The sequence below is a fragment of the Ostrinia furnacalis genome, unplaced genomic scaffold (genome assembly GCF_004193835.3).
Source record: "Ostrinia furnacalis isolate ACB-3 unplaced genomic scaffold, ASM419383v2 OfSCF0319, whole genome shotgun sequence".
Taxonomy (NCBI): domain Eukaryota; kingdom Metazoa; phylum Arthropoda; class Insecta; order Lepidoptera; family Crambidae; genus Ostrinia; species Ostrinia furnacalis.
Genome location: NW_021130558.1, coordinates 430,145 through 445,025, shown reverse-complemented (window position 1 = coordinate 445,025; position 14,881 = coordinate 430,145). Strand labels below are relative to the sequence as shown.

The window sequence follows — 14,881 nt, the reverse complement described above, 5'->3', positions numbered from 1 at the left end:
GCGTGTGAATGGGCCGCTTTGAGACACACAATAGGGCTAGGGCTGGCTGACTGACACATTCCAATTTGACTATTTTACAGTTAATAAAAGAACAACTAACTTATTTAGCTACCTAAGACGGACCGGTTAGGTCATAGGTAGTTCAAGTATTAAATAAATAATAAATAAATACCATCCTTGGATATTTTACAATACGCCTCTAAAGTCCCAATACTAAGCAAAGCTTGTACCTACTTATGTAGTATTGTTTGAGTAAGTACCGCTCGCACGATACATTTCTGAAGTGCAGTTGAAATAAATAGTAACATCATTAATTTACTTTGAAGAAATTCAATAAGAAATCTTTATGTAGGGCCCCAAATCGTTCTCCCATAAATGATCATGAGGTGTAACCTGTAGCTGTACCTCCTTTAATATGCTTGGTGTAGCAAAGATAACGTCATGTTATATCGTCCTATAGCCAAGGACGTCCGTGTATAAAACAAGACGATAATCGACGATCCGATGACATAATTGACACCGAATCACCTTGAACTCAGCCCCATGTTCGATTCCCGGTCGTATTACATAATTTGGAAATCGACCAAGCACGTGTCTCTCAGAGCGTAAGTAGGATGTTTGATCGTCAAAATAAGCAAACTGAAGTAAACTTATACCTTTTTTAGGGTTCCGTACCCAATGGGTAAAACGGGAGTCCAATAAGACTTCGCTTTTTGTCACCAACCAAGCTGTATCGCATGAACCGTGATAGCTAGACAGTTCAAATTTTCACTTTTCACAGATGATATTCTCATATTCCTATTTCTATTGCCGCTAAGTATAAAAACAAATACTAAAACTCGTACTTGGTCGGCCTTTATAGAAATTATGTGCCGCGCGCCGTCTATGTTCGTATTGTTCGTATAATGGAAACAAGTTTGAGAACACGCTTATTGAATTGAGAGACAATTTTATTTTAATAATTTATTTATCCACATCCATCCACGCCGGAATTGATTAAGAATGAAAGGAAATTATCATGTATGTACTAATAGGTAGACAGACATAGATTAAAAAATTCACAGTAAACACGCTTATTTTGCCACAATCAAAATGCAATTTGATTATACACTAAACAGAAAATATTAATTTCAATCAAGGAATTATTATCACATTTTTAATCAACCATTATTGTAATGCCGCCATGTGTGCACAAATAGTTTAGGATTAAATGGGAGTACAAGTAACTTTGTGGTAAAATCTAAGATGTTATTTAATTAACCATCTAAAAATATTTGCTATTTATTCCAATAAAACTGTCTTGTATTATGGGTAAGAATTTAAAATTATTAAATACAAGAATTAGATATTTAATGACACAGACTGTTGCTTGTACTTATACTGGTGATTTCCATAACATTTGAGCAGTTATTTTTAATATTCTAACATTATTATTGTATAAATTAATATTTCTTCAAATTATAGATAACATATATTTACATAATTTCAGTCTAGCTAGGGTGAGTAATAGTAAAAAGCAATAAATTCAATAAAGTGAAAATAAATTAACATAATTGTGGTGTGTACATGTTTATATAAAAATATGATAGTTTAAAGTAACTAGTGATATTTGGTATAAAGTTAAGATGTGATAAATACATTCAAACATCAAAACATTTTTTTCTTCATAGCGGTGTATCTTTCAGTGTATTCATTGTATCCTTCAACGGAAGCCAACTGCTTCACTTCAAATAAGTTACCATCCAAATTCATTGTGTGTATTTTTGAATCTCTAAGCAAACTTGGGTTTATAGCCTCAAGACTCAAGCAGTTTTCTTCTAATCTTAATATTTTCAATCTTGGAGCTAGATGTAAATCTTCACTTAATGCAGAAATCTCATTTTGACTTAAATTTAACTCTGCTGCAAAGAAGTTTGACATGCCCGTTGGTACTTCAGTTATTTTATTATGAGAGAGGTCCACTACCTCTAAATTAGAAATACCCAGCAATTGCACTGGAAACTGTTTGAATTTATTGTTATTCAAATAAATTTGTTTCAAATTGCACAATTTACAGAATGTATGTGGCAATGATTGGATTGAATTATTAGAGATGTTTAACAGCTCCAACTTTTGCAGATTGGCAACATAATGTGGTACCATTTCTAATTTGTTGCTTTCCAAATTCAGTTGCTTCAATAGTTTAAACTTGCTTAATTCCTCTGGCAAATAAGACAGTCTATTCTTAGATAGATCTAGATTTCTGAGTTTCTCACTTAGACTTATAACTTCTGGTGGAATGTCTTTGAGTTTGTGGTCAGATATTTGTAAAACACCTGTTTTAGAAGCAGTTTCATAGTGTTGTTTCAAGCCTGCATTACCCATTGTTGCCTGTTAAATGCACTACAGCATGTCCGTTTAGGTATATGCGTCTACAACTAAATCGTCCTTTTATTAACTCCACTTCTACTGGTACTGGTTACTATTTATTCAATTAAATAAGTTTAATTTTTATTAATTTCCAAATTATGGTCTTCGTCACAGAAAGAAAACAATATTTTTTGACAGATCATTATTTCATTACACTGACACTGACATCGACGCAAGTTGCCATTGTAAAAAATTGCAGTAGTTTCGACTGTCGTGCAAATATGCCCCAAGTGCCCAAGGACAATGTGACCTTAAGGTCATAGCACACTTATCAGCTTAGAAAGGGATCGTAACTAATCGTAACCGTATCGTCTTCCACTTCGCCGTCAAGTAGGCATCAGCATCAACCGTGGGTTAAAACTGGGTGATTATCACCCATTCTGGTGGGTGAAAACAAAAATAGCGTTTTTTTAAAGTGAGAAGTGGTATTTGTTGCTAAGGGGGCGTTCTAGTGTTACGTAATGCAATCTGGGGGGAGAGGAGGTCTTGAAAAACGTTACAATGCGTTACACTGGCGGAAGGGCGGTTCGATTTCAAGTTTTTAAGCAGAAGTACTTTGTAGTTGATGTTGTTATTTGTAACTTTATACCGTAATGTCATCAAAGAGAGAGTTTGGCATCTTTGGCATCCCCCCCCCCCCCTCCATGTCCTCCATGCTCACAAATTATTGTGTTCCTACTAAATTTCTTCTAATCGGTACAACGATTCTTGAAATAACACCATTTTATAAAATAATTGGTCAGATCATCTTAACGTGATCAATTTTACGATTTGGCCACGATATAAATGCATATTAGTGTTAAATTTGACTTATTACTTATTAATCAATAAACTTAAATGAGAAAAATTCAATAAAAATAAAGAAAAGATACCAATTGAAATAATTATAAAATTATTTGTTTTCACCCGGTGTAAACACCCACGGGTGTAATGAAACGGGTTTTTATTGGGTTTTTACCCTCGTGTGGGTTTTACCCGGGTGGAAACCCATCTCTAGTCATGTCATCTCGTTCTATCGCAAAGAATCGCCATTTGATTAGAGCGAGAGCAAAAAAGGAAATGGATAGTTAACAGTGTGGCCGTGTGTACGTTAACTCGGCTACGAATAGGTGACGCAGCGCATAAGGCTCGCCGCTCGTTGACCACCACCACTGAAGGCACCAGATAAATTGAATCTCATTCGTACGTTCGTATCATCCAAATGAGGTCCACTACTGGACAGACGCCTCCTACAAGGATTTCCACAACGACCGGTCCAGCGCTCCCCGCATTCAGGGACCTCCCGCGACCTCATCCAGATTGGTATCCACGTAGTAGGGGCCCTGCCCAGTTCTCGAGTTGATACGATTACGATAGCTTTCCGAGTTGATATGTGTGCGTTGTCCATTATAGCACATCACCACCAGAAGACAGAAATAGGTAGTTAGACGCAATCAATCTCGAATCTCGAGGAAAAAAAATCGCCACTGTTCACTCACTGTGTAATAATGTATTGTAGGCTAGCCCTCCAAAAAGCAATACCTCAACTAAAGTCCGGTCGCCGAGCACATAGAATTTCATCCAATGACCATCGTTTCCACCCTGTATAATTAATTACGCGCGAGTGATAAGGATGGGTAGCTTGGAGTCATTGGATAAAATTCTACGTGCTACATAACCCTCCTTCTGGCGCAGTCGGTTAAAAAAGATTTGTATATGCAAATAAATGTAGTGTAAATATTTGATAATTGATCTGCCGCAGTCCGCTACGCTATCATGGAAATCATTGGAGGAGGCGTATGTTTATGAAGACACCAAAAACTTTACTTTCTTCACCCTGCACGCCTTGTTGAAGCTAAGATTTTTAATAATTTTAATCGTTATAATGTTATTTGAAACCATTCTCCAATTTAAAATATCTCTCAATAGTTATGGCAACATTTAGAAACGCTCCGTTTCAAGTGATTTTATTCTCATTACCTACTGTGTAAATGCATCTGTCTCTCTTTGTAACACAATTTTAAAAAGAGACAGAACTATCGTCATTTTTGGTTATTGTTCGTGTAATGGAACTTGGCAATGTAAAATCACAGATGAGAGAGAGTATGTCTAGTAAAATTGAGTTGAAAGGCTGATCGAGAATTATGGGTTATTTTTTAATTTTTAATGTTTTCATATCATTTTTGGTAAATTTTTATTAAAGTAAAGTGAAGAAGTGAACTGGTTATTAATATTGTTCTATTTATGAAGACACAACTTAGAAATCTTAACTTGTTATTTTGTACCGCGGGAAAACTGTGAAACGTTTGACTACTATAATGGCCGCAATAGCGCCAATGCTCTTCATGTTTGTTCTTCAGCATTATTTAGGCTAGGAGTGCTAGTTATGATTTTTATATCATGTTTATGAGTTAGAATCCCTTAATTGAAATGGACATCAACGCAGGTAAGCATTATTATATTATATTTTTATTGTATTGAACATGGATACCTTTTCGTTAGATTCAGAGTGATCGCCTAACATTGAGGTACTCTACTCAACGTGTCCTATTTCAATAGATACACAGTTATTTACTATTCTACATAAATAATTACAATGGTGTTCAACACGCCATGATTGACAAATGATAAATGAGCAATATACTAAACGAGAGAATTTTGGAAAGCTGAACCTAATTGATTCGTCAACATGCCAATGGCTACATTACATTCCTCTAATTTAGATGAAAAACATTCTTCTCACCATTGGTTTTACTTGAGGGCGGCGGGGTTTCATGTCACTTGACAAAATGACATTATTATTTTTAAGTAGTTAAGTTCCACAGCTAACAAACAGTGTTGGACCTGGAGGAAAAGAGGATTTCACAATAATTTATCTTCATAGAAGGCTTAATTGTAACCCAGTAGTTTAATTGTATTCTCTTTGGTATATTTCCTAAAATCTCAACTTGTGTGACATGTTGGGTCAGAGTTTCTGAGAGAACATTGAGCCAGAGCATTCTGTGAATTCTTCAAGATATCCAGACTGTTAGTACATGCTTTGTAAGATAGAAGTTATATTAATAATACTAGGTATAAAGTATCACATTTATAAATTACCAAGAATCATTTCTATGGATTAGTAAAAGTTTGAAGTAAGAAGCAAAAGTATATCAATATTCTCCACTAGTCTCCACTATTGTAATTTCACCCAGCATCACCAACAAATTATTAATTATAATTGTTTTTATATCTGCTTCTTTGGATGGGAAAACAAATTACATGTAAGTATTTTAAGTTAAAGATAATGTCAATGTAAATATGTATAGCAAACCTTATGAACAAATTGCATTGTATTAGTGTGATCAAGATGCTCAAACATTGTTAAATTTTAATTGCTATAAAAATAACCTGTAAACTGATATTACTGAATCTACACCATGAATATCTTGCATAAAAATCAGTTGATAAAACTATCATTATATCATAAAACTTACTTCTAGATTAAACGTTTTTCATACAATTTCATTCATAACTCGTTTTTCTTTCTCAAAGAGGTCACCACACAATTGTCACTGATCGATGCACTCCTGAGCGACCTTGACAAGACAATTACACCATGCGCAAGTAAAAAGAATGAGAAAAAAGAAGAAGAAACACAGGATGCGATGCCAGACTCTACTACCAACACGGAAAAGAACAATGCCAACCCATTCCACTGCGGAGTTGATGTCCTTGTCCCCAACAAGGATGGCCGCTACTATTTAGGTATGTATAGGTCTTACTTGTTATTGTTTTTAATCTATTTCATGAGTAATTCAATCAATATAATATAGGTTATGCCTGTAACATTTTTGAGTCATGTTATTCTTGTTGCTTAGAACATGCAGTAATTATAAAGCAATATTTAATGACATTATAATGGCTCTGTTGACTCATTTTCAGTACTTATTATGACATTAATGTAATAAGTTATGCTAAGCATCACTAATAGAGGAATTATGTCATAAGGTAAAATAAAATTAGTAAATTTTAAAGACCATTCCTACTTTATTTAGTGATCAAGTTACCACACAAAACACACCACCAGAATAATTGTCAATGATGTCATGTAATAAACCAAGTGTAACTGTCATAAAAAAACGTAGGTGCATTTCTAGTAGTTTATTTTAGAATGCTGCATTTTTAATTTTTACCGTAACCGTTTATCAATACAGGCACAATTGTGGAATTAAGCACAAGCAACGACAACGATTCGTGTGAAGTTGGTTCGGGGGTGGCGCGATGTTTAGTCAATTTCGGAGATGGTACCCACGCATGGGCATCGGTGGCTACTCTCAAGCTGCTGAGTGCTCCTCCGGCGGACGACGGGCGTATCATGTGCGTGGTTTGCAAGAGGCGCGAGGGCCCCGCGGCCAGTCCTGCCACCAACGCGATCATCGCTTGCGATATGTGCGGCAGGGGATACCACGCGAAGTGCCACTCGCCGCCTGTGGAGTCGTGGATCAGTGGTAAGTAGCCAATAAGGGCTATCGTTTTAGCGCTCACCAGTTAGAGTAAGGTCCTGTCACTTGCTAGTAGCGGAGACAGTGGCGCCAACTTGTGAGCGCTAAAGTGGTAGGAGGACTATCGCATTTGCACTCATCAAGATGGTGCCACTGTAGAGTAAGGTCCTGTCAATCGCCAGGGGTGCCAACTGTTAAGTATAAAAACGATAGCCCTCATTGGTATTGATATGGCCGTTTTCACCATCATCCCTAAGTTTTAAGTGAGCCCTATGAAAACAAAATTCCTGTTGTATGTGTTACCAAGTGAGCCCTCACTTAAAAATTAGGGATTGATGGTGAAAACAGGGAATAGTCTATTCCATAGGCATACTCAGTAGAGAGCAGGGGAAAACAGATTGCATATTTCTACATGGGCACTCCATGTTACGTGTTTGTGTGTATGACCCCAGCCCCCTAAGTTAGAAGCTGGATCTATCTGTCTCGTAACAGCTTCAGTTTGGCATGTCCCTTTTCCCATAACTACTCAGCATTTCAGTCATGTTATCCTTCAATAACAATGTTTTTGTATGTAAATTAGCTAAAAAAATCACGTATGTGTTTTGGTTCACGACTAAATGTCAGTTAAAAAATCTTTATAAATTTACTTGAAATATTTTTCATTTTTTTGTACATTTTCGGCTAAAGTTGCTAAAGTGGTTCGATGATTAAAAATGTTAATTTCTTCCAGGGGCGTCATGGCATTGCAAGAGATGCGTAGACCAAAGGTACAGAGTGGCAGCGGCCGAGAATCGGGCTCTGAAGCGATCAGATCTGTTTAGATTTAAGGGCGGGCAGCAACGGAGGCAGCAGCAGGAACTGACCCCTCCTTGTGATGTACGTATTTTTAAATGAATAACGGGACTATTCCCACCTCTCGTTCCCAACTTCCCACCACTGCAACTCCTGTGTAGCCCGGATTTACAGCATGACCGCCAATAAAACCCAATCAATAAAGGTCGAGTTTGTCCTGAAGAGAAGTTAAACTTTTAAGTTTAAATTTTTATGTAATAAAATAGCGGTCGTACTTGTCAAATAGCCCACTGCATTTATGAGTGCTACAGACGAAAAAGGTGTTTTTGAGTCCGCTGGACCCGGTAAATAAAGTGATACAGGACTGGTAAAGCAAGGCTTAAGAAATAAATTTATTGATCACCAACCTTTCAAAGGCCAACAGTCAGTCAATCCAGAAAACTTAAACTTAATCGTTTGTTTACAAAACTAGGCATTTAGTAAATTCCAGGAATTATGTAATATGTAGACCCCTCCACGGAATGGAAAAAGAACTTTGCCTCCTAAATCAATTTCCAACTGTATCCTACATTCCAAATGGTTCAACTGTTACCTTCATTTTCATAACACCTTAAATATGTGACTATATTTCAGACCGCATCATCCACGGCATCCGATGCGGGAAAGGACCAAAATGAAACTAACTGCTACTGCGGAGAAAAAAGCGATTGGCTTGCTCAGGTACTTGCCAACTCAGATTCATCTTTGGGGGAATATACACCGCGATATTTATATGACTTGGAACATTTCCAGATGCTGTTATGCTGCAGATGTTCTCGATGGTTCCACCAAAGATGCGTGACCAGTTTGCAGTATCCGTTATATGCGGGCGATAAGTAAGTAATAAAATAAGCAATAAAGAAAATTTATTCTCATTAAAACTTATCTTAAGACACTTTGATAGAGAGCAATAAATTATAAGTAAAAGCATGAAATTAATTAATATTGTTATGTTAGGTATAATATTTTACATCAATATCTTAACGACCTGTTAATAATTTCATCACTATTGTATTTTATTAGTCTTGTAGCCTAACCACGGACTATCTTTTAGCTTTCGCATACATGAATAGTGGACAGGCCTATCCAACAAAGATGCACTAATTATTGCATTGTGAGGAATGTGTTTGTCAAACACCAATATATCCTCCTGAGACCCAGACCCCTAAAAATTGTCGGATTGTCTTGAATTTTGGAAGGCAGGCTAAGATTCATATGTACAACTAACAAAAAATGCGAAAAAAAATCTAGCCCCCCTACATACGCCAAAATGGGGGGTGTCACCAGTGACACTACGGGTTTCAAAGACATTAAAACGGGCTTGAATTAATTAATATTTTAATTACTTCAGGTATGGTAAAATAGGTGTTTTTAGTTTCAAATTGATCTGCAATTGTTTAGAATCGTATAAGATTTACTTTTTAACAGCTTTTATTGAACTTGTTATAACAAACTTTAATTAACTTGCAATAAATGTGTGAATGTATGTTTGAGTAAAATCTTGGAAGCTGAATTAGAGCTACTTCCTGCCAACCGATTGAGCTGAAATTTTGCATAGACATGTAACTCAGATAAGACTTTAATATAATGAGGTCATGGAGCTGATCTGATGATGGAGACGGAAGGTAGCCATAGAAACTCTGTGACTAAACGATGTAACTCTGTCGAGTTTTGACTCATTTGATTGGTATTGACAAGTACTCTGGTCTTGGATGATATCCAGGGTCTGATCTGAGGATGGAGCATATTTTTTTTTATCATCTGTCTCATAAAAGTTGCATAACATTGACTTGACGTTACCATCAGACAATCCTAAAAAGGACCATATGTCAAGTCACGAGTGCCCAAAGTGTCACCAGTGACACTCGAATTAATTGACGAAAATACTTATTACAATAGAAACATTTTAATAGTTTTATCGCAAAATCTGAGAGATATATTACCGTAGCACACAGAAAACACAAAACAATACCAAAAAACTTGTTTTAAATAATATTTTCTTTTCTTGGAATGTGTCATGTCGGAGGTCGCGCGAATTCAAAATTTCAATTAATGTTTACAAAATCAAAAACCCTTTCGTGCGAGGCAAAGCAATTTTTTGGATATGTAACATATTCCAACGTTTCACACACTTTTATTAATTTTCATAAATACCAATAAATGGCGCTGTAAAAAAAATATATACTCAAGTGTCACGAGTGACACCGGGGGTCTCAGGAGGATAATGTAGTTCATATACCTAGCTTCGCTCATTGTGGGTCTTGTGGGAACGGTTTAGTGGAGCAATGATTTTTTATAAATAAAAAAAAGTATGATCACGTCGAATGTCATCCTTGCACGCTTCACTGCGCCTTCCGTCGCTCATTTTCCTCGCACATCTCACGCAAAAAAGCACCCTAATAACCTCTATTTCCACCACAGGTTGTACATATTCGCGTGCGCGCACTGCAACGGCGGCGCCGAGTACCTTCGTCGGCTCGAGCTGTGCTGGCTAGAGTTGGCGCATCTGGCTCTATACAACTTGACAGCGTACAATGCGCCCAATTACTTCGATCTGGACAGCGTCATCATGCCCTACATCATGGATAACTGGCACGCGCTGCAGCTTCCCGAAAAAGTAAGAAACTTTTTAGACACTCAGCCTACAGGAACAGAAACCGAATGGAAACTACTTACTACAACTGACAGCGTACAATGCGCCCAATTAATGACTCGTCAGGTCTTCAAGTTTAGATTGGTCTTACGAAATTATAACACCGATGTGCGTAATATACTTCGGTCTGCTGCAGCTGTCCGAAAAGGATGGAGCTGCACACTAGATACAGAATGAGCTATGAGCATAGTATGCTTCTGTTGAAATTATTGTCTACTATCTGATAACGCAGTAACTACAGCCCGTCATAAATGTATGACTTAAATCTTGTCTGTGGTCTATGTGCATTGGCGTCTGATGGCGAAATATACGTCTTTATTATTAATTATCATTTTAGGCTCTAATTATAGGAATGAAATCACCGGCATATAAAGCGGGATTTAGTTGAAAGCGTTTCAGATAACATCGCATTCTCGTTCGGTTCCGTTGTCATTAGTAATGACCATTAAGTATAAGTAGTTGATTAGTTAATGACTACACTTTTCCAAAATTTTGTCACACAAATCATTTCTTAACTATATTTCCATGTTAGCCCCGCCCCTTCTATTCTTCACAAAATAATACCATAATGCCTTCCATTTAAAATTTCATTGTATTCGCAACTCGAGCCACTCATTTACAGAAGCAAATGAAATACTCAAAATAAAATAAAACTTTACAAGTATAACATAAATCAGCCGTAATGGTAGCATATTTTTTATCTTGCCCCAAATACTTACAGTATACAAAGTATGTCAACTAAATATACTCTGTAGATGTGGCGGACTCCGGTGAACGAGCGGCGAGAGAAGATACTGACCGCGCTTACATCGTCGCGCAAGCGCTTCAAGTGCGGAAGGGAGATGAAGAAGCGTGCGACCATCTGGGGGCTGCGCCTGCGTCGTCCGCCGCCGCCGCCCATGCAGCTGTCGGCATTGGAACAGGTATACCAGTCAACGAAGTCTCTAGTCCAGTGGTTCTTAACCGGTGGTCCGCGGACCACTGGTGGTCCCTGGAATCATTCAAAGTGGTCCACGAAGTGCACTTGTACACCTTGGTCAAAAACACTTAACTGATTTTTGTAGTCAAACTGGTTTTGACCGATTATGAGGTGGTCCCTGACAAGACAGAAATTTGGTGAAATGGTCCCTCATGACTTAAAGGTTAAGAACCACTGCTCTAGTCTCTAGGTTCGAAGACGATCGCATACCGCAATCGAAGATAACTACTTCTTTTTACACGTTTGAACCTCTTACATAAACTGATGCTGTAGTTGCAATTTGTCACTGCAGATGCTAATCTGAGCGGAAATTTTTGCGGAGCGGTCTGCGGTCTTCTTCCAAATAAATCACATTCTAAATCGTGCTTGAAGAACGTACGATCATCGTTCGTTCTATCATTGAATGTTAATAAAATTGCTTATTAAAACATTATGCTGTATGTTAATTTTGCCAGCTACTTTGATTTAATACCATGTTAATAGTAACCATAGACAATTAAAATTGTTTTAGCAAATATTTGAAATTATACAAAACATTTATTCTTGTCATTCTAATCAGTTTTTGTTTGCTTTTTATCAGATAAAGAAAGGAGAACCTTTGACTGATGATATGGTTAGAGAATATGCACCTAGGCTTCGCTTTTTGTCACGGCCACCCTCACCGCAAGCGCAATCCATCGTAGATGACAGGTATTGGTTGGATTTATTTCATATTAAAATAATTTTTACTTTCTTAGACTACAGTATACTTACAAAGTCTCTTCTTTTGCAGTTTACAACCGTCAAGTAGTAACCCATACAAAAGTTCCTATAAAAATCAGCACATGATCGTCCCAGTAGATGGACACTGGTTGAATTTAATGATGGGGAAACGGTTTCATGAAAATTTGAACTCTAACTCAAATTCAGAAAATGACTCCACAAGTTCCTATGAATCTGTTAAGCTTTCCGAGAATGAGGAGCAACGCTCTCCTGCCGTCTGTACTTCTTCCACTAGGAAATCTGATGCCAAAGATGATAAATTAGAAAACATATCGAAAGTAAATGAGTCTTCGTCTCCGCTAGAGACCAGTGAAGCTAATTCTGTCTGTGAAACTCCTTCTGTGCCATCGTGTAACACATCATTAGTTCCATGTTCTGTAAAGTTAGACAAAATACCCAAAGAGACTCCTGAAGAGAAAACCGATGACAAAACTGATAACGGCAGTTTGAATATCAACACGCATTCGACTAGAATAGCGACTATGAACTTGGAGGTGTCCAAGTTGTCCACTAAAAACATTATTGAACATTCCAAAATAATGTCGCTGCAACACATGGACAGTGTGCCCGCTTACAGCAGCAACTTCATAGAGATAGAGTCGTCGGGAGACGAGACGTCCAGTAGAGGCACTTTAGATGCTATTATTCCACCATTAAAAGACTTTCAAGGAAAAAATAATCCTTTCTTGATGAAAAACACTTACCCATCGAAGTTCAACTCATTAAATATGTATAAGCATAGCAAACAAAATGGGAAGCAGTATCCGTTCCAGTCAAGACTTTCTTTGCCTGTGCAACTGAATCCCCTGATGGGCCCTCTTGTGAGGCCGCTGAAGAGAAAGCTTAGTGAAAAGGACATAGTTATATTACCTAATGGCGAAGTAAAACGCAGAAAACATCGAAGACCTAGGAAATATTTGCAAATGCAGGTGAGTTTATGCATGGTTTACTATTTTAGGCTGGGTTGCACCATCTTACTTTGACTTTAAGAAACGTCAAAAATGTGTCAAACTCCATACAAAAAGCACCGGTTATCGATAAAGTTACCGTTAAAGTTAGGTGGTGCAACTCAGCCTTAATATCCTACAGTAAACAGTTGTCTCTAAAACTATATTTGCATTCCTTTTAGTTAGGGCTCCAGGAAAAAAACAGTAATTTAGAATAAAATGTTTTTTTTTCTGTACCTTCGTGTCATATCTCTGTAACACACTCCTTGCGATTTACGATATGCACTTTACGATAAGCAATTTACATAATCCTATGTTTGGTTTACAGTTAAACAAGTCGTGTCCCCTTCCCGAGGACGCGAATAAAGCAGTCCAGGCGCAGAACGAGAACGTGGACGTCACCCCGCCGCCCGCTCACAACAACACAAAATTCCACGGCAGAAGACTGAGACAGCGGCAGGAGAAGAATTACTACGAAAACGCTCGCCGGAACACCACTAGCAACGCAAGCAATAACAGTAGCGTGAAGAGTTTGCAGTTGAGCCCGCACAAGAGCGGTGGAGGCAGCACCAGCGTTGACGCTCTCCAGTTGTCGGCACTGAAGTCCAGCGTTCAGTCGTACTTCCGAGCCGGGCAGACTTTCCGCGTGCTGGCACGTCGCCTGGCGCCCGGCGCGCAACCCGCCTACCTCATAGAGTGGGACTCCAACGCCTCGTAGTATTGTACGGCGTTATATGAATTTATTTAAATATACATGTAATGTAATAATATATATTATAAGCGCTTGTCTGTAGTCTAATTTAGTTGTACAGATCGAGGAATGTGATATATTATAATTCCATTTGGATCCGATCGTTTTATTTTTAATTTTACCTACAATTCCAGATCCAGCATGTTGCTTCAGAAATTACTGTACATCTTAATCCCCATTATAAGCTCCAATTGGCGTTAACGGGGATTAATATTTCATGTCAGCCTTCTGTAACACATTTCAGGATATTAATGTAGTTTGGTAGTTTTTTATTTTTTTTTTCGAAATAGGCAAAACTATGCACAGTGCATAAAATAATAAATCTAACAGTTTTCTGTGTGGTTTAGGAAATGGTATCTAGTCTTGGAAGTTCCTGGCTAATTACACACAATTTGCTATTACCTATGCAAAAAGTAATTGAAGTAGGATGCGAATACTTTTACATGCATCTAACTAAATATGACTGGAAGTGGTTACCAATCCATTACCTGATAGTTGATAGTACAAACATAAGAGCTATGATAATAATCGCACATGGCATGTCAGGGGCTAGACCTTAGATACGCCAATGCTAGAGGAGCTGCTACTCTTGTCTATCATGTGGATTGCCATGATACCATGCCAGATGAGCCATGCTTGGTAGCAGCAGCACGAAGTTCTTTCACGTCATAATATGTCAATGTCACCCCTCCCTTACCTCAGGCACTGACTTGAGTAAGTGCTCTAATTAAACCTATATAAAATCATGAAAGTATTCGCATCCTACTTCAGTTACTTTTTGCATAGGTAATAGCAAATTGTATGTAGTTAGCCAGGAACTTCCAAGACTAGATACATTCCTAAACCACACAGAAAACTGTTAGATTTATTATTTTATGCACTGTGCATAGTTTTGCCTATTTCGAAAAAAAAAACCAACCTACATTAATCACAAATATCGACGCATCTAGCTTTTCGGAATGCATGGTTGTAAAAGCTTTTAGTTACATACTTATTTAGTCAGTGGCATTATGGCGGTTTGATAAACATTCTGACAGTAAAGTGTACCGCCACATGCCTTACACGCCTCTGGAACAGTGTGCCGCG

At 37.7% G+C, this 14,881-nt stretch overlaps 2 protein-coding genes across 4 annotated transcripts; one reads left to right on the top strand and one right to left on the bottom strand.

The window, feature by feature from the left end:
- Nucleotides 1-976: 976 nt before the first annotated feature.
- Nucleotides 977-2,599, bottom strand: LOC114359355 (leucine-rich repeat-containing protein 57). Its single transcript, XM_028313703.1, has one exon. The coding sequence runs from the start codon at nucleotides 2,362-2,364 to the stop codon at nucleotides 1,648-1,650; it is 717 nt and encodes a 238-aa protein (XP_028169504.1). The 5' UTR covers nucleotides 2,365-2,599; the 3' UTR covers nucleotides 977-1,647.
- Nucleotides 2,600-4,506: 1,907 nt separating this feature from the next.
- On the top strand, nucleotides 4,507-13,830 carry Pcl (polycomb protein Pcl). 3 transcript variants are annotated; one of them, XM_028314232.1, is made up of 11 exons: nucleotides 4,507-4,834; nucleotides 5,923-6,135; nucleotides 6,585-6,878; nucleotides 7,603-7,748; nucleotides 8,298-8,384; nucleotides 8,457-8,539; nucleotides 10,125-10,320; nucleotides 11,112-11,279; nucleotides 11,916-12,025; nucleotides 12,108-13,026; nucleotides 13,373-13,830. In XM_028314232.1, the coding sequence occupies exons 1-11, from the start codon at nucleotides 4,819-4,821 to the stop codon at nucleotides 13,760-13,762; spliced, it is 2,622 nt and encodes an 873-aa protein (XP_028170033.1). In that variant the 5' UTR covers nucleotides 4,507-4,818; the 3' UTR covers nucleotides 13,763-13,830. The 3 variants fall into 3 exon arrangements, with proteins under 3 accessions (XP_028170033.1, XP_028170024.1, XP_028170040.1); XM_028314223.1 differs by having other exon boundaries at nucleotides 8,298-8,539; XM_028314239.1 differs by lacking the exons at nucleotides 4,507-4,834; nucleotides 5,923-6,135 and adding an exon at nucleotides 6,421-6,511 and having other exon boundaries at nucleotides 8,298-8,539.
- Nucleotides 13,831-14,881: the final 1,051 nt, after the last annotated feature.